The following is a 20053-nucleotide window of genomic DNA, read 5'->3' as shown; positions in this document are numbered from 1 at the left end:
AGTTCTTCCTCTTAGTAAAGCTTCATTCATAGGGCTGCCATCTGCGGTAAAGGCAGAAGCAGGGCCAGACTGACCATTGGGCAAATCTGGCAAATGTCAGATGGACCGGTCGGGTCGTGGACCGCATTAGTTGTGACACTATTAACAATATCGGCATCCTCAAAACATCAATACTGTTAACAGCTGTGGTGGAGCACAGAGCCAGGGAAAATCATGGTCTCCTAAGAAGCCCAGTCTGAGGTTGAGCTTCACAGGAATGCCGAGATAACAGAAACAATGTCTTAAGCAGGCCCCCATTGGCGCCTCACAGCGTTACCATGAAGATACTGAAGATTTTGTTTGAAAGTGGTCACACAACTTACGCATTGATTTTTTTTTACATTAATTTAAATTTGATGCAAAAAATATAGAAAAGAAGAAAAAACACACAACCATAGAAACAATGTAAAAATGGATTTGTAACACTGATTGTGAAATAAGTTAGGATGAGGTTTATTTTATTTTTTTAATTCTGTGCAAGTTTAGAAAAAATAATTGTTGCCTTCTGAGTCATCTTCAGATTTACACTAACTTCTGTAATATTCCTAATCCATCAGAACATAAAAACGGCTCCTCAATTGTGTGCATCATTTGATGTTTTGCCATGTCTGCCTTACGGGCAAACCGCTTGCAACACTTCTGCCCTGTCTGAGTCCGCTGATGAGTGACAAGGTGCCCTTTACTTGTAAAGCATCGCCCACATTCAGAACAAGAGGTTTCTCCCCAGTGTGAGTCCTCAGGTGATACATGAGAGCCCCTTTGTTGGTCAAACATTTTCCACACTCTGAACAAGGATAGGGTTTTGCCTTTGAATGAATGACTTGATGTTTAACAAGATTTGATTTGTATTGGAAGCATGCCCCACACTCCAAACATTGAAATGGGTTCTCACCTGAGTGAAATTTCAGATGTGTAGTAAGAACAGATCGATTTGTAAAACATCTTCCACACTGGGGACATGGGAACTGGATTTCACCTGTGTGAGTACGTTGATGACTTACAAGCTTTGATTTCTGACTGAAGCACTTCCCACACTTTGAACATACAAAAGGCTTCTCTCCAGTGTGCACCCTGTAATGTCTAACAAGGTCAGATTTCCGCATGAACAATTTCCCACATTCTGAACAGGAGAATGGCTTCTCCCCTGTGTGGATCCTTTTATGAACATTAAGAGAGCCATTTTGTGTAAAACATTTCCCACATTCAGAGCACTGATACTTGTTACTACTTCCATGGACTTTTCTACCATTATGGATGTCAGGCAAATCGCTAGATAAACATGTAATTGGGGAAATGGGGTAATGTCCTGAAGAACTGTGTGTGAGCATCTCATTATCTGAAGAGAAAATAAAACGTCTCCCCAATGTATTCTTGATCATGGATCCATCTGCGTGAGAAAAAGTAAGTAAGTAAACATAAATTACAACAGAAACATTGCTTAGAATACTGAAAGTGGCAATATGGGAGACTCAATGGAGGATCACAGTTGAAAGTAACGTTTATGGAGTATCATTACTAATTCATATAAGGTTTTTTCACGGGTATATCAGGCGGTCAATGACTTTTTTTTCCCAAACTTCACTGGGATGGTCCAATCAGACTGGCCTCTAATAGCATTACGTCGCATGACAGCAATAGGGTCTAATGAATCCTCATACTCTTACCCAGTTTACAATCACATTTTACTTATTTGCTTGCATTGGCAAATGTTGCAGAATATGAGACAATTCATTCAGACAACACTTTTTCATGTACATGTTCGATGCACATTTTGTCACTGAATTTCACCCATTACAGTCTATGCTGCTAATCATGTAAATGTTTTTTTGCAAATCAAACAATTCAGCAGCCTCTGTAAGCGCTAAGATATGCAAACATGGAATACATGAAGTGTAAACTGCTTTACCGCTATAGAGAATTTATTTAGAAAAACTAGGTACTTGATGCATAAATTGGAATATTTGGGTATGCCCACCAAACATGACAAGGCGTAACTTTCTTTAACCCCTTTCTGGCCTGGGGCGTAGTAGTACACCCCAGGCCATCACCCAAGGTTCAGTGAGGGCTTCGGCGTTGAGCCCGCATTGAACTGGGCACATGTCAGCTGATTTATACAGCTGACATGTGCCCGCAACAGCCGAAGGTGGAATCGCGACCCACCCGCGGCTGTTAACCAGTTAAATGCCGCTGTCAATCTTTGACAGTGGTATTAGCCCTGTCCATCAGCGACCCCGTCACATGATCGCGGTTCACCGATGCGTGGGCATGACAACCCTGAGTCTGCAGCAGACCCCTGTGGTTGTCATGTAAAGATTGCTTTGAGTGCCACCTAGTGGTCGGCGCTCATAGCAAGTGAACATTTCTGCTACACAGAGACGATCTGCTCATCACCTCTATGCAGCAGAGGTAATCCGACTGCTGCAGCTTCTAGTCTCCTATGGAGACTATAGAAGCAAGCAAAAAGTGTAAAAAAAAATGTTTTTAAAAATATAAAAGTTTAAATCACCCCCTTTCGCCCCATTCAAAATAAAATAATAATAAAAAACGCATACACATATTTGGTATCGTCGCGTTCAGAATCGCCTGATCTATCAATATAAAAAAAGAATTAATCGGTAAAAGGCGTAACGAGAAAATAATTCTAAACGCCAGAATTACGGGGTTTTTTTTGTCAAGTTAGCTCGGCGCGCAAAAAATAAGCCCTTACCCGGCCTCAGATCCTGAAAAATGGAGACGGTACGGGTCTCAGAAAATGGCGACATTTTCTTTTTTTTTCGCAAACTTTGGATTTTGTTTCATTACTTAAATAAAGAAGAACCTATACATGTTTGGTGTCTAAGAACTTGTAACGACCTGGAGAATAGTAATGGCAGGTCACTTAGCATTCAGTGAACGTGGTAAAAAAAAACAAAAACAAAAAACATCTGTGGTATTGCACTTTTTTTGCAATTTCACCGCACTTGGAATTTTTTTCCCCGTTTCCCGTACACGATATGGTAAAACCAGTAATGTCGTTCAAAAGTACAACTTGTCCCACAAAAAATAAGCCCTCACATGGCCATATTGACCAAAAAATAAAAACGCTATGGCTCTGGGAACAAGGGGAGCAAAAAACAAAAACGGAAAATCCCAAGGTCCTTGAGGGGTTAAGGGGACGCAGAGCTGCTATCAGGGCATTACTGCCCTAACTGGTGTATTGGGTCCCAACGAGAAGCAAGGAGGCGGGGCCCGGACCCCCCTCTTTTTGCATCTGCTCACAGGGCCCCAGGGGCAGGATTCTGCCGGTTCAGTAATTAAATTTGCGTACTCGGACGCACATTCAGTTCAAATCTATTGCCGTGAAGGAAGCCTCCTGTACAGCAACAGTTAACAGCCACCAGCCAATCAGAGGCCGGCAGCAGACGTCGTCACACAAATCACCGGCATATGATGTTGGCGAATCAGCGCCTCAAATGGATGAGAAAGAGGATGTGGGGCAGAATGGAGACACGTGGAGCAGGATGAGAGATCATATGGAGCAGGATGGAGACACATGGGGTTGCTTTTTTTCTTCATTTGGCGCAGTGTAGAAGTTGGGGGAAAATTGGGGAATGTGTGCTAGATAACTGTGTGTTATTTTCTACAGATAATGAGGTGAAAAACGCAGCACAACTGGACCAGGGTGCACAAGCAGGATCCAAGACCATAGAAATAGTAGTAAAACCTCGGCACACCAATAATTGAGTGTTTCACTGATTTATTTTAGCAGTCCACATGTGGACTGCTAAAATAAATCAGTGAAACACTCAATTATTGGTGTGCCGAGGTTTTACTATTATTTTCTACAGAGACAAGTCCTGGCTGGAAGAGGTGATGGTGGTCTACACTGTATGAAGAAGAAAAACGAAGATGAATGTCTTGAACTACAGACATCACTGGTGAATCAGTATGTTACCTGTACAGTTACACTATTCACTGTATACTATGCACAGAGCTCCTGTATGTAATGTCACATCTCTGTATTACCTGTACACTGACACTATATACAGAACTCCTGTGTATGTCATTGGTGATCCCTGTATTACCTGTACACTGACAGTATATACAGAGCTCCTGTGTATAATGTCACTGGTAAGTCACTGTATTTCCTGTACACTATATACAGAGCTCCTGTGTGTAATATCACCGTTGATAACCGTATTACCTGTTCACTATACACTATATACAGAGCTCCTGTGTATAATGTCACCGGTGATCACTTTATTACCTGTACACTGACACTATATACAGTGCTCCTATATATAATGTCACTAGTGAGTTATTGTAATATCTGTACACTACTATTATATGCTGTATGCTATGTACAGAGCTCCTGTGTATAATGGCACTTATGGTAATATAAGTATTGTGTTTTTTTATTAATGATCAGTATTGTAGTATTCGGGCACTATGTGGTGGTAATATGTGGTTTGGTCATGGTGTGGCAGTATTTGTTCCTTGTATGTGGTATTATTCAGTCACTATGTGGTGGTAATATGTCGTCTGGTTTTGGTGTGACGATATTTGTCCCTTGTATGTGGTATTATTGGTCAGTTTAAAAAAATGTATGTGACTCATTCCCTTAAAGAAAAATAAATAAAAATATACCTAAAAAGTGTATTGGATATTTTAACAAATTTTAATAGATTAGAGTAGAGTAGGGCCCTGCCAAAAGAGTCCACCTTGTCGTGGTGGCAGGCTTAAAAAATCTTTTGGCCAAAACAAAAGGTGATGGCTATGTATGTGATATGGTGTTTGATGGGAACTGTCAATGAGTGATTGGTGATGATGTGGTGCAGAAGTGGAGTTTTTCAAAAAGTGGTGTGTGGCACTGTGGAAGGTTCGAGGGGTGGAGGCAGACCTGGGGTGGAGCCTGGGGGGAGCTTCAAGGGGGCCCAAAAATTTTGCCAGTATGGGGCCCTGAAATTACTGGTGGCAGCCCTGATGGGACTTTAACCTTTTCTATGAGACATGCCTCCTTGGTGCCAAAAGCCTACTGATTTAAAGGGAAAGTAGAATCGAGCACTAATTAAAAACAGTATTAAAGTATGTGCGGATTCTGCCTGAAAAAGTGCCCCATAACATGAAAATGTAAAAACAATATTGCATTGCAGGGTTTGAAAACCTTGAAGTGGTTAAGGAAAGTGACATGATCATTAACAGTATAGAGTAAAAGATGTCATAGGCCTGAAGCAGATTCGCCTGGGAAAACTCAGCGGCTGCGCCGGAGTCTAATTGCGCAGTGTGCACATACCCTTAGGGCTTATTCAGATATCAGTGATGTTTCTTGTATGCAAAAAAATGTTTTGGCTCAGATTCTCATTAGTGTTTGGTCCATTTTCTCGTATTGTAAAAAAAAACAAATTCTCATAACTTCTCCTACCCATTGAAATGTTAAAAACGGAATACACACAAGTGGCCCCCGAGTGATGTCCAATTTATTTTTACACAGACTTAGAGTTGTCTCCGTGCTTTGGCTCAGAACATTTGGTAAGCAAAGAAGCCACAGACAAATGAACAACCTCATAGACTATAAGGCTACATTTCCACGATGAGCTTTTGGTGAGTTTTTGATGTTGCAGAATTTCTGCACCCATTTAGTAAAATAGGTTACTTGCATTTTTTTTTTTTAAATAAACCGTGTAAAAAACTCCTCAAAAACTCATTGTAGGAATGTAGTCTAACAGGTATAAGCTCTATCAGTAAAAAACATTGGTATAACTTGTACATGAAAACAGAAATCTGAATGAGCCCTTAGTTTAAGGCACTCCTCATGTCAGTCTAATTTATGTGCACACTGAGTTTTTCGGGGCAGGTTTACTCCTGATAGAATCTGCTCCAAAGAAGGCACCATCCAATCAAAAATAACTCTTCCAAAGAAAAATGAAAAAGCTTTAAAACAGCAACAGGAATGAAAAACTCCTCCAAAAACTCCCCAAAGAAGGAGGGTTTCCTGAAGTGGTTTACACTAGAAAGCTTGTAGTTTTTAACAGTCTCAAGAACACTCTGTGAGCGGGTATGTGCACTTGATCTCTTTTTCAGGTAGTCCGCTCTGAAACCTGCCTGAAAAAGCTTCCCAAAAATGCTCAAAAGATTGAATATACGCATATCTATGACAAAGAAACTCGCTGTTCATATGTTCAGTCTTGCGATCATCTTTTCAGGTTTCAACAAAAAGAGCAAAGAAAGGGGCGCAAAATAGCGCCATTATCCGATAACAATGTGAAGGTAAGAAATGAAAATTGCTCATCTTTATGGGTTGTGACAAGCACAACTCTTGGAAAAGGCATAAGACGAGGTGCTGCAGCAGGCACAGATCCCTCGGGATTCTTCATGAGAATGTCGGTAAGTGGATAAAGATGGAGCAGTGGGAGCCGCGCTTCCTCCAGATTAAATCAGTCAGATGGATTAATATCAGACTTTATTGGAAAGTTATAACACCATGCGTTTCCTCAGGTACATAGCTAATGTTGACTATAACAAGGATGTCTATATATACATGTTAGTGCACGTGCTGAGAGAAAAAAAGACCGCCAAAGGATCCAATGGCGCCAAGGAGGTAACGGTCTCCTCAGTTCAAAAAACCCTTTGAGGTCAGACAAACGCACGAACACTCCTTAATATTATTGTCATGACCTGGCTGAGTTACAAGTGTAATAATAAATGCAAAACAGAAAAAAAGAACTAAATTAGCATCAAATAACATGAACTATAATTACATATTATTCCTTTTGTACGTAGTTTTAAAGGAAAAAATGGGAACCGAACCATGTTTCTTGCCCTCACATAGCAGGAGCGAACATCCAAACCACTATGCTAAACCCTAGAAGCAGTGAGACAGGTGACAAAAGTGCCAATGTGAAGATGTACCTAGACAATGGGCAGTATGCAAGATACACAATATACATGTTTGTAACTCTACATGTGAGGTTAAAAAATAAAGATTGCTATTAATAAAAAGTACTAGAACAAAAAAGAATATAAAAATATATAAAAAATCTTTTTAATGTATGTGACCTGTCTCTGATACTGAGGATTATTTCCTTTTAGGGAATATTAGACCCATTTTATGTATGGTTTAAACAAAGTGAATCTTAAATAATCAAAATGGAATTAAACATCCCCAAAATAAATAAATGAGAAAATATTAACTGTCATAAGAAAACCTCCGCAATATCATTTAATCCATTAGGTTTAAGAGTATTTAGTTTGTAGATCCAATAGATCTCCTTACGATTCAAACATTGCACCCTATTGGGAACATCTATTGGAATATGTTCAATGGGTAATACTTTCAGGTCCCTATAATCCTGTTTATGATACAAAACCATATGTCGGGATAATCCATGTTTGGTAAACCCCGTAACAATTTTGTGTGTATGAGAATTTAACCTGTTGTGTAATGCCTGAGTCGTTCTGCGGACATACTGTTTAGGACAGCTACATTCTATAACATAAATTACGTACTCCGTTTGACATGACATAGGGCGAGGGATTTTAAAATTCTCATTGGTGAAGTAAAATTGTCTGTGGAGTGTAGAATGGATTTACAGCACATACATCCCCTACCGCCACATTTTGTAACCATATTATTCTTATTTTTATTCCCACTAGTACTGATAGAGCTCCCTTGTTTGCATAGCCTACTTGGTGCTACGATGTTTCTTGGTGTTGGTGCTCTTTTGAATATTAGGGATAGTTTTTTAGGTAATACCTGTTTCAATAGCTGGTCAATCATTAAAATGTGCCAATTTTTTGGAAGAATTCTTCTGATTTTTTATGCTGTTGATTGAATGTGGTAATAAATTTCAGGTCATGTTCAAAATCCCTATTCTTTTTTTCCTATCACCCATGACAGCACCACAACAAGACAGGACAGGAAACCTACAGAACAAAAGGGCGGCGCCTCTCCACCACCTCAGTTGGTTTCCTGTCCTTGACGGGGAACCTTGTTAAAACGGCGGCAGAAGAAAGAGAAGAATATTCCCAGACCTGGGCCGGTCGGTTTCCAACAGGGCACAGTCTCTGCTGCGGCCGGCGCCAGGGACCTGGAAGCGCCATGGTGGGTCCAAGGGGGCCTGTTCCGTTGGACGGTTGCGAGCAGCAGCCACACCATTACCTTAAGGTGGCCTGGTAGCCGTGCATCCCGGTTGCGCAGGATGCTATCCAGGAAATCGCACCCTAAGATGCACGCCGGTGAAAAAAGAAGTAGCGGAGACCCATGTCTTCTAACATGCTTCCGGCTACTGTTTTGTACCAGCCTGCGACCCTGATCACGAGCGTACCCGAGGGTTCTTGATGGGAGAACCTTAGACAGGCTTACCTGTTGAAGATCCGGATGCGACTGAGCGGCGCCCCTGTCTGGGGTCAGCAGCTCCAGCTCTGCATGTCAGTGATAGAGCAGCTGTGGAACTGCGTCCCTGTCTGGGGTCGGCAGCTCCAGCTCCATGCATCAGTGGAGAAGCTGCTGTGGAACTGGGCCCCTGTCTGGGGTCAGCAGCTCCTGCTCTGTACGCCAATGGGAGCACCTGTTGAGCTGCGCCACTGCCTGGGGTCAGCAGCTCCAGCTTTCATCGGCGCACTATTGGAGGCGCCCCTGCCTGGGGTTGTCCACCCCAGTATTGCTCAGGCACGGCCGGATGGAGAGGAACAGGCCTGTGACTTGGTCCAGCCTCCGAATCCGTACAGCTGGTGGTGAGTGATCTTCGTGAATGTTTACCTTGTTTATGGGGCCCTTTCCTTGTTATGGTTACTAGGAAAGGCTGAAGGAAGTAAGCGCAAAACTCAAAAATGGGTGTGTGTGCGCTCTGTAAGACCCCATCTGGGCCAAGGGCTTCTTGCTTTAAATTTGGCTTCAGGACGGAAACTGGACCTTAGACCTCTAGGCTAAAGTTAGCCACATGTCTGGGCCGCACAGAGCCTCATGATTGGCCTTCAGAATTTACCACAAAATTGAGCCTCAATCTGCTCAGTAAATGTTAAACTAACACTCAGAGGTTTTTACTGTTGTCCTTCCATTCAGATGTTAATGAGCCTTAAGGCTTTATTGAGAATTATGGTAGTTAGGACAACTCTCATATCAAAGGAAGAGGCATTGACAATAGTTTACCTCAACTATTTCGGGATTATGGGCAGATCCATCGAGCGCTGCAGAACTCACTGGGCAGTGAGAAAGAGTTGTGGTCTCCCAAGGTAGGATAAGGAGTCCTGCTATATGTCAAAGTTAATAAGCAGTCTGGCCACAACTCTGAACAAGGCGATATTGCTGTTAATAACTCTAATCTCTGTCATTCCAGTAGTAGCAGGGTCACAGGTACACACCCGTGGGCTGCCTCTAAAGATCCGGTTCCTCCAACCTAAATAAGCTTTAGGCTGTGTGCCCACGATGCGTTTTTCAAGCGTTTATGCTGCGGAATTTCCGCAGCATAAACGCTTATAAAACGCTTGGTAATCTGCCCCCCATGGCCCCCAATAACAAGCCGCACTTTCAATGCCCATGCTGCGTTTTTTTCCGCAGCGTTTATGCTGCGCTCAAAAATCCGCAGCATGTCCATTAATTTTGCAGAAGCGCGGCGTAATCGCCGCCATTGACTTGCATTGAGACGCATATAATCTGTGTCAGTACATTTGTACACACGGATTATATGCGTTTCAATGTGCGGATGGTACCCAGGTCTGGAGGAGAGGAGACTCTCATCCAGACCTGGGTACCATAGAAACTGTAAAAAAAAAAGAATTTAAAATAAAAAATAAAGTTTATACTCACCTTCCGATGTCTTCCTGGTGTTTTGTCTGCTCCGTCCAGTGTCTTGCAATGTTCGCGTTGTTGTGAAGGACCAGCCATGACGTCACTGAGTCATGTGACCCATCACATGGCTTAATGACGTCACCGCAGGTCCTTCAAACCACCGCAAGCAGTGCAAGACACTGGACGGAGCAGACAAAACACCAGGAAGACATCGGAAGGTGAGTATAAACTTTATTTTTTTATTTTTCACCATTCTTATTCTTTTTTTTAACTAACTTGGTCACACTACTATAAATCCATGCCGGTTTCATGGATTTATATTCCCTCCCATCACTGGTAGAAGTTGATCACTTCATTTCCTTTATGGTGTTTGATTCACGCGGTGTGTAGAAGGAAAAATCATGGGATATATAAATATTAAGTAGTGTTCTCTCATGGTCTGTAAACAGCTGAGGTGGTGGAGAGGCACCGCCCTTTTATTCTGTAGTTTCCTGTCCTGGAAGGGCGGATCCCCTCTCTCGTTGTGGTGCTGTCATGGGCTCAGGAAAATCACATTACCGGTAAGTAATTTAGTGTTTTCGTGATGAACCCATTAGGAGAGAAAGTTGGTCATTTTTTTCTTTGACTTGTTTATATGATTTTGCCACCAGCTCCTTGGGGTATTTCTGTTGTAAAAACCTTTTTTTAAGCATTTCAGACTGTGTATCATAATCAGATTCTGTTGTACAGTTTCTGCAAATTCTCTGAAACTGGTTGTGAGGGATATTAGTGATCCATTTCCTATAGTGTCCACTGGTATAATGGATATAACTATTAGTATCCACTTTTTAAAAAAATGTTTTTGTAAAAATATGATCACCCTCAATGTATTAGACCAGATCTAGAAAATTAATAGTTTGTTCATTACTGTCTAGATTAAAGGTGATACCCCAATTGTTTTTATTAAGGCAATAAAAAACGAAAGTGGGGTCAATGATGTTTCTATCAAAGATAAAAATCAGGTCATATATGTACCTTGTATAAAATACAATACACTTATTGAAAATTCCCTGAAAGATAAAAACTTGTTCAAACAATCCCATAAAAATATTAGTAAAAGTAGGTGCTACTTTAGAGCCCATGGCTACTCCTTTAACTTGGTGATAAGTTTTATTTAAAAAGGTAAAATAATTATTTTTCAGAATAAAAGACAAACCAGCTAAGATAAAGGATTTCTGGCCGGGAGATAACTGTATATCGCCAGATATGATATATTCATATACGCACATCAGACCAACGTCGACATCAATATTGGTATATAGGGAGTTCACATCCAAACTTAAAAAAATGTAAGATTTTTTCCATCTGATATTGTGAATCAATCTAATGAGATGGCTAGAATCTAATAAGTAACTACAGAGGTTTTTAACATGCGGTTGTAAGAGTACATCAAAATACTCTGCTAGGTTCGATGTAAGGGAGCCTATACCAGAAATAATGGGTCTCCCCGGAGGATTCATCACGTTCTTACGGATTTTAGGGAGATGATAAAAGAATGGCATACATGGGTTTTGGATTGTTAGAAATTTTCTCTCATTAGCACTCAATATATTCCCGTCCACTGTTTCTGATAGAAGCTTTCTATGAATGGGGACCATTCTCTCAATGGGGTTGAAGAAGATCTCCTTGTAGTAATTCTCATCACTCAATATACGATGAGCTTCTGTAACATAAACATTATAGTCTCGGGTAACTATCCCCCCTCCTTGTCGGCCGATCTGAGCACTATGTCATTATTTTTTCTGAGATTATTAAGTGCCACATATTCCTGTCTGCTTAGGTTATTATCTTTTTGTAGTACCATAGTACCAACAATCTTTTTGAAGTCTTGGAGCGTAATGTCACAGGAAGTATCTGTTTGGTGGCTCTTGCTGTCTACAGGATAAAAATTGGATTTTTTCTTTAGTTGGGTATGGAACGTTAACAAGGACTGTGTACTGAGTCACGTTCGCTACTCCCATTCTGGCACTTATCCGTTCTAGTAGCGAAATGTCTTTTCAAGGTCAGTTTCCTAATAAAGGATTGTAGATCTAAAAACATGTCAAATTCTTTCGGTCTATATGTTGGGCAAAAAGATAAGCCTTTGGAGAGTAAATTTATTTCATCCTCACTCAAAATATAAGATGATAAATTATAACTATTGGATTTCTCCCTTTTTGTGTCTAATGTTTTTTTTCTCTCTTATTGCTCTTTTTATATTTGCTTCCCCCTCTAATTCCTCTACGGGGTTTTTTCTTTTCCCTAATCTGTGAAAAAAGCGGTCCAACGTTTCTTGTCCCAGGGGGAGAGCATGGGGCAAAAAAATCAGTTACACAATTGGATTTCCCAATCATGGTGTTGTCAACTAGTATTTTGTGTTCATTTTTGGGAGCAGCACACTCCACTCTGCATTCTCTGATGGAGATGATGTAGGTGAAAAAGAGGTACAGTGTAACGAAAAATTAAGTAAATCTGTAATATCTGCTGGCTAATGATTATGAGATACTTCATTGCTAACAAGCGTGAGGGATCTTCTTCTCTCCTCATGTATCTGGTTTATTTGTTCCTTAATATCCTCTAAATTCTTCTTGGTGTTAGCCAATGTCTGATAGGCTATAAGAGAATTTAGGGATCTGCCCATGTCAGAAGTAGACATGAAGGAATTGTTGTGGGGGTCGAAGGAGATAATGATCACCTCTGGGGATTAACTAAACTGGATAGTGTACTGGATGAAACACTTTTATGTGAAAGTATTCCAGTTGTAGCTGAAAACATGGAGTCAGAGGTAAGAATGGAGAGAGGTGGCGAGGGGGAAATGGATTCCCTATGGGAGCCCACAACTATAGTGGGTGATGGACCGGAAAATGAAATGATTTGTAGACCTTCTCTCTGTATAGCTAGATCATTAGTTTCTATGGTCCTACTGCGGGAAGAAGAATCGGAGGAGATATTCTTATTGTCCATCTTAATCTGTGTGGAGGAGCTAGACGTGGGTGCTTTCAAGCTTCCTGTATCTGTCACTGTATTGTTATCCCTTCTGGACGAGTAAACGGGTGCAGATTGTATACCACGAAGTGTGGGTTCAGACGTGTAGTTATGAGGCTTATGGTTATTAATTTTATTTTTATTGTTGTTTCTGTGGTAGGAACTATTGGAAAAAGTCCTTCCTTTGTTAGCAGATAAGTGAATATCCCTCATTGTCACAGATGCAGATGGTTTATTACTAATTGTGGCAGATGTTATGGTGCGGTTGGTGGTTGTGTTTAATTTGGTATAATCATCCCTATCTCTTTGCAGTTTTTTATCTTTTTTTCATAACGATTTCATGCTCGTTGTGTAAAATACTCGTGACAATGTTGCTATTGATCTTACTGAACGCTGGATGTGTTACAAATGGTAACTAATTTTTAGCAATATCAAAAATATTATTTGTGATAGCCAAACACAATTCCGATCTTTTGGTATGTATGCATTTCAGTAGGCTGTGCATGCATGTATTCAGAATGATTGTCCAATCTTTGTTAAAAAGTTTATCCTCGGGGAAAGGTGAAGGAATAGTAATCCTCAAACCCCGCGGACATAATTTATCCTCCATATAGATTGTTAAAAAACGAATATCCAATTCAAGTCTTAACTCATCTTTAAGTAATTCTTCAAATTCATGAAATAGTTTCATAAGCCGTTCTCTTGATGCCATGCGGCTGTTGAAATATTCCATGTCGGCAACTCGGACCCGCTAATGCTGCTCCCACTATAACCAAATAAAGCTGTCCCCAGCCTGATCAATGAAAACTAAAAAGAGCAAAGAAAGGGGCGCAAAATAGCGCCATTATCCGATAACAATGTGAAGGTAAGAAATGAAAATTGCTCATCTTTATAGGTTGTGACAAGCACAACTCATGGAAAAGGCATAAGACGAGGTGCTGCAGCAGGCACAGATCCCTCGGGATTCTTCATGAGAATGTCGGTAAGTGGATAAAGATGGAGCAGTGGGACATGCGCTTCCTCCAGATTAAATCAGTCAGATGGATTAATATCAGACTTTATTGGAAAGTTATAACACCACGTGTTTCTCGGACGTCCGTCCGCCTCCTCAGGTACATAGCTAATGTTGACTATTTATGTTATAGAATGTAGCTGTCCTAAACAGTATGTCGGCAGAACCACTCAGGCATTACACAACAGGTTAAATTCTCATACACACAAAATTGTTACGGGGTTTACCAAACATGGATTATCCCGACATATGGTTTTGTATCATAAATAGGATTATAGGGACCTGAACGTATTACCCATTGAACATATTCCAATTGATGTTCCCAAAAGGGTGCAATGTTTGAGTCGTAAGGAGATTTTCTTTTTGTTCTAGTACTTTTTATTAATAGCAATCTTTATTTTTTAACCTCACATGTAGAGTTACAAACATGTATATTGTGTATCTTGCATACTGCCCATTGTCTAGGTACATCTTCACATTGGCACTTTTGTCACCTGTCTCACTGCTTCTAGGGTTTAGCATAGTGGTTTGGATGTTCGCTCCTGCTATGTGAGGGCAAGAAACATGGTTCGGTTCCCATTTTTTCCTTTAAAACTACGTACAAAAGGAATAATATGTAATTATAGTTCATGTTATTTGATGCTAATTTAGTTCTTTTTTTCTGTTTTGCATTTATTATTACACTTGTAACTCAGCCAGGTCATGACAATAATATTAAGGAGTGTTCGTGCGTTTGTCTGACCTCAAAGGGTTTTTTGAACTGAGGAGACCGTTACCTCCTTGGCGCCATTGGATCCTTTGGCGGTCTTTTTTTCTCTCATCACGTGCACTAACATGTATATATAGACATCCTTGTTATAGTCAACATTAGCTATGTACCTGAGGAAACGTATGGTGTTATAACTTTCCAAGAAAGTCTGATTCTTTCTAATAAAGTCTGATCCATCTGACTGATTTAATCTGGAGGAAACGCGGCTCCCACTGGCACCATCTTTATCCACTTACCGACATTCTCAGGTTTCAACAGACGCCAAGGATTTTTCAGGCATCATGTGATCGGAAGACACCACAAACTAAATAAAGAAGTCTATGTGGAGCCCAAAAATACAGACTGAAGTGGCTTCTGCACACATACCCTTAAATTATGGAGGTATGTCTGATAGAAAAGGTTTGGTTCCTATAAAAGAAAGGTACGCTTTGTCGTGGCTGGTCAGTTGTTAGCACATGCACGTATGGTTTGGGGGGGGGGGGTTCGCAGACAGAGTGGCCACCAAAAAAAAAATAAAAATGAATGATTTTCATCCAAGTTACAAATCAAACTTGACAATGCAAGTCTATAGGTCCATGGAAAAACCAGAAAGCAAATGTATGCCATCCTAGTGCGGATCGGTTTCACTAATGCTTTTTCAAGCTTAAAGAAAAAAAAACCTGGTGAAACACTTGTGGTAAAAATGACACAATGAGCAAAAGTGCCTGTTTATGCCATCAGAGTTTCCTCATTTCTTTGTGCGCATGAGAGTTTTCTCCAGCTTTTCCAAACATGAAAATCTGACAGCACTATTTTTTCATGCACCCATAGACTTGCATTGGTGACTTTCATTCATTACTCGGTAGAAATCAGACATGTCTCCATGTTTTGGCGCAGACTACTTGGTCCGCAAAAACACATGGACATGTGAACAGCCCTATAGACTATAACAGGTGCAAGTTCTATCTGGGTAAAACACAGATAGAACTCATACATGAAAACTGATGTCTGAATAAGACCAAACACTGATAAAAAATCTGATCCAACACTCTTAAAAAAAGGAATCTGAATGAGATCAATGCAGGGATTAAACATTTTCCTATATTTTTTCCATATTATTCACCTAAGGTGGCATCTGTAAGAATGTCCTCCTCTGTATTCTGCCAAGTATTCCATATAGAGGTCTTTTCCCCTTCCTCCAGTTTTTCAACCTCTTCAACTTTGATAATGACCAGATCGTCAGCCTTTAGAAAAAAGACAAGTTGAATTAGATGTTAAACATATGATTAGATAGTGTGTCTGATCTAGAAGTCACAATGTAGACTCACATGGTGATCACCTGGTGGGACATTATTTTTTTCAGGGCCTATCCTGGAGTACAGAGGACTGGGACATCTCTTTGCTGGAATCTTCTTACTAGATCCATCTGTAGGAAACACAAACACAGTGACTGAAGACAAAAGGGGAATTTATTAAGGGGTTGGGTGTCTGAATTATGGTGGGAAAAAAGAAGAGTAGGAAATTTTGCTGCATGCCTCATTTTTTTTTTCTATTTTCCATGATTTTTCACATTCTTATAAAAAGTAGGTGGTACTCATCGGGGAATGTGGCCACCCCACAGGGACAAACGTAGTAGACTTTAAGCCAGAAACTAGCACAAATTAAACTGAAACCTATACCAGTTCATATCTGCCAGACATTTAACTTTCTGGCACAAGAACAGCTAGAGATGCACTCATTTTTTTAAAATGTGAAAGCCTCTTTATTAGTAAGGCACATCTTACTCCTGAACACTTTACATTAAAATTAAAGAATGAAACAGCAATTTTAATAAAGTCCCTGATTAGACGGGTGAATATGGGTAAAATGTCTCGTCTTTATCCTAAGTAAAAGTCTCTTCTTACATAGAGATGTAAGGGGCTGGTGATTCTCCTTCATGACGTCCTTGTACAGATCCTTGTGTCCTTCTAAATACTCCCACTCCTCCATGGAGAAATACACAGCGACATCCTGACACCTTATAGGAACCTGTCATACAGTGATACAGTCATTATCCAGATACCTCTAACCATGTTAGGGCTCATTCACTCATCAGTTTTTCTCATGCAAATGCTACTGTGATTTTCAGGGATAGCACTCTTACCTCTGATAGTCTACAGCAGTGTTCCCCAACTCCAGTCCTCAAGACCCACCAGCAGGCCATGTTTTCAGGATTTACTTAGTATTGCACAGGTGATGGAATTATTGCCTGTGTAGGTGATGGAATTATCACCTGGGCAATACTAAGGAAATCCTGAAAACATGGCCTGTTGGTGGGCCTTGAGGACTGGAGTTGGGGAACACTGGTCTAGAGGATACCTTACATGTCTGATTTTTATTCTCTGTCCGATTGGTGCACACAAAATCACGGCGACATGTCCAATATTGATCCGAGTATTGGAACAAACTTGCTGATGCAAGTCTACGGATCCGTGAAACAAACATTTTTCAAGGACTGTTCGAAAGGATATGCTTGAGAAACCTTCATCAGTTTTATTTTCCCAATCGAGAAATACGGATGAAAATCTGACACTCTGCCCAAACTCTGATGACACGCTGATGAAACTTGGGAGAGAAAAATCACTGATTTGTGAATGAGCCCTTACTTAATAACGTCCCAGTATTCCCAGAAGCGCTCACCTCTCCAGTCAGCAGCTCAATGATCGTGTTGGCGAGCTCTAGGATCCTTTGCTCATGTATTACTGAGTGAGGTGGAGGCTGTAAGATGGGTTTCCAGGTCCGGCTCAATCCTTCTGAATTGCACTCACCAGATGTTTTCTTCACTACTGTGTAATCCTGTGATGGACGGTGAACATTATAAATATTCCCACGTATATTTTACCACCATACCTCAGGTCAAGACTGGTAGCAGTAATAAAGTGATGAGATGCAACAAAATTTAGGGAACAATTTACCTCTCCCATTAGCAGGTAGATGATCTCCAGAGTAAGGTTTAGTATCCTTTCATTTAAAGTACTGACTCCTTTACCCATCATGGTGATGCAAGTGACTTAATATAGAGACAACTGGGCAACCATCTAAAAAATAAAGTGATATAAGCCTGGACAAATCATAGCCAATACAAGAGCCAGCATGGGTGCACAGAAAAGTTGGGCTCAAAATTGTATTTGTTAATAAAAGTATAAAAACTTATGAAATTCTTATACTTGTACTTCAGTAACCATAGAAATATCTGCCTAAAAGATGTAAACACTGAAGCTGCAAACTTTGTGAAAGCCAAAATTTGTGTCAGTTCCAAAACTTTTGGGCCATGACTGTAGTTTTCTGCATTTGGCTTTGCTAACAGACAGCAATAGAGGAGGTGCACATACTTCATTGTTACATTGGCTCCAATTTTTTGACTAGTCTTTCTTTTTTCAGGCAGTTTTTGGTTTTGCGCAGTATTTTTGTTTTAAGTGGCATCTATTTTTAAATGTATGTTTTACTTATTCGCTGGTGGGTTTTTTTGTAGGGTGGGGGGGTTGTTCACCATTGGGGATGTGGTTTTTATTATCCAGATGTTGGGTGGGATTCCTCACTTGCAACTTTTTTTTAGATAAAAAAAGCACTTTTGACTTAGCAAACTTCATCAAATTGTGTGTGACATATTGAAGAATTTGAAGAAAGCTGTAGGAGGAACATAGACCACAAACATAGGGCGAGACCCTACTGAGGTATATAAAGGCGTAGTGGGTTTCGTTCACCTGGGTGTGTTGTGAAAGGCACAACTCCTCTGTAGGCATAAACATCATGGCTGGAGAATCAATCCTTCAAGAGATGCTTAACCAAAGTGGATAATTCACAATGTGTGGGTTGCGTTACTTGGAATAAAGGATCATTTTCCAATGGTTAATCAAGGGTTTTTGTTAACTACACGTTTTGGTGCCTTTTTTTTATTTACTTGAAAAAGTCGTCGTTCCGCTGCCGAAATGTGTAGTTAATAAAAATCTTTGATCAACCATTGGAAAAGGATCTCTTATTCCAGTAACGCAGCCCACAAATCGTGAAGTATCCATTTTGGTCAATCTTGAAGAATTTGGCACAACAACCAGCCATGAATATCAGAAAACAAAGAAGAAAAGTCCGTTTATAAAAAACACTGGCAAATGATAAATCAGGGCTACAGAGCTTTCATGACAATCCATGTTTTTACTCTGCCTGTTACCTCTGCACGATTTATCATCTATCTACCAGATATATTCATTGCAAGCTGCTGAGACCCCCACCAATGTCAGGAAAGGGACATGCATCTCCCTGCTCACTGCTTCAGACTCCAGTTCTCGTGATCGATGAGGGGGTATAGATCAAACACCAGCGATCATATATTTATCACTGATCCAGCCCCTTTAGCTGTCATCCCTTGTGTCATTTTCTGACATGCCCACAGCTCCCAAGCATCCTGAATATTAGGCACAGTCTTAGTGCTTAAATTAGAGCTTACATACAATTTCCTTCCTGAGTGGATACTGTGGCTGACAGTTCTCTGGAGGATCTACAGCTGTCACTGTGATTGTCACTGCTACCAGAGCACAGTGGTTGTCACTGTTATGGGGACGTCCCTTTAACACTTCTACTCGCAGGTGTACGGAACGCTATAGGGCATGTAATGGGCACGGATTACTGGAGGCAGCACTGTGGCTGCTGTCACTGATCCAGGGAGTGTGACAGCCACTATCAAGGAGGCACTAGGTATGTCACTGCTATAGGCACAGGATGGCATGCAAATCGAAGTGACCGGGCTCAAAACCATGGAAAAGAAAGAAGCTGCCAAGAGACTGTTACACCATTCCTACAGAGAGATCCCTGTTCTAGTGACCCACAGTATCAGCCATCTATCACATATAGCTGCTGCCTAGCACATACATAGTGCTGATGACACATCCACACCTGCTTCTCCAAATTACAGAAAAAAATAGAGAAACGTCAAAATATGACTTAGGAAAGGATTCCTAGTACGTCCCAAGGCGCATAGCAAGGAGCAGGCAAGGAATTCCAGCCAAAGCTCATGCCCTTACCTGCTGCCAGTCACAGCAATGTCTCCCCTCTGCTCCCCACCACTTTGCCCTGTCACCCGGATGTCATTCCACAGTACATCCGGTCCGTGCGTTCCAGCACACGAGTGCTCAGAGTACAGGCCACGCCCCCCACAGACTGCTTGTTGCGCTTAATATGACCATATATGGAGTGTGGGCGTATCCAGGACTACTAATGCTGAGACAGCTGGGAGAGCTGCGCGGATGTGTTCTTGTGGTCCGCCAGCAGTACAAGCTTTATATGTAGAAACTACCTGCATTGGATAAAAAGGTTTTCCTGTGTGATCTGTATTTCTCTTTAACCATAAATGGCTACCCTGGAAAAGGCAATTTTGCAGCTTTTGTGGTGCATGCACATGAAAGGATATTTCACCCATACCATTTAGAGAACTAAATCCCCAGATAAGTGCATG

General features: G+C 40.9%; 1 protein-coding gene across 1 annotated transcript; it reads right to left on the bottom strand.

The window, feature by feature from the left end:
- Positions 1 to 508: 508 nt before the first annotated feature.
- LOC141273832 (oocyte zinc finger protein XlCOF8.4-like) lies at positions 509 to 19708 on the bottom strand. Its single transcript, XM_073686237.1, has 7 exons — positions 19623 to 19708; positions 17523 to 17645; positions 17248 to 17403; positions 16473 to 16596; positions 15897 to 15994; positions 15692 to 15812; positions 509 to 1426 (listed from the first exon to the last, which is right to left on the bottom strand). The coding sequence occupies exons 2-7, from the start codon at positions 17601 to 17603 to the stop codon at positions 627 to 629; spliced, it is 1380 nt and encodes a 459-aa protein (XP_073542338.1). The 5' UTR covers positions 17604 to 17645; positions 19623 to 19708; the 3' UTR covers positions 509 to 626.
- Positions 19709 to 20053: the final 345 nt, after the last annotated feature.

This window comes from Phyllobates terribilis, unplaced genomic scaffold, assembly GCF_046119375.1.
Source record: "Phyllobates terribilis strain yellow unplaced genomic scaffold, ASM4611937v1 Scaffold_5__5_contigs__length_657084704, whole genome shotgun sequence".
NCBI classification, from domain to species: Eukaryota; Metazoa; Chordata; class Amphibia; order Anura; family Dendrobatidae; genus Phyllobates; species Phyllobates terribilis.
This window is presented reverse-complemented; position numbering and strand designations above follow the sequence as displayed.

Bases quoted from the DNA above. Each gene is read 5' to 3' on its own strand.
- LOC141273832 (XM_073686237.1), bottom strand. From the start codon at position 17,603: ATGATGGGTAAAGGAGTCAGTACTTTAAATGAAAGGATACTAAACCTT. The intron at 16,597-17,247 runs GTGAGCGCTTCT...ACTGTATGACAG, and splicing joins TTGAGCTGCTGACTGGAGAG to GTTCCTATAAGGTGTCAGGA. The intron at 1,427-15,691 runs GTGAATAATATG...TTTCTCACGCAG, and splicing joins TCTTACAGATGCCACCTTAG to ATGGATCCATGATCAAGAAT.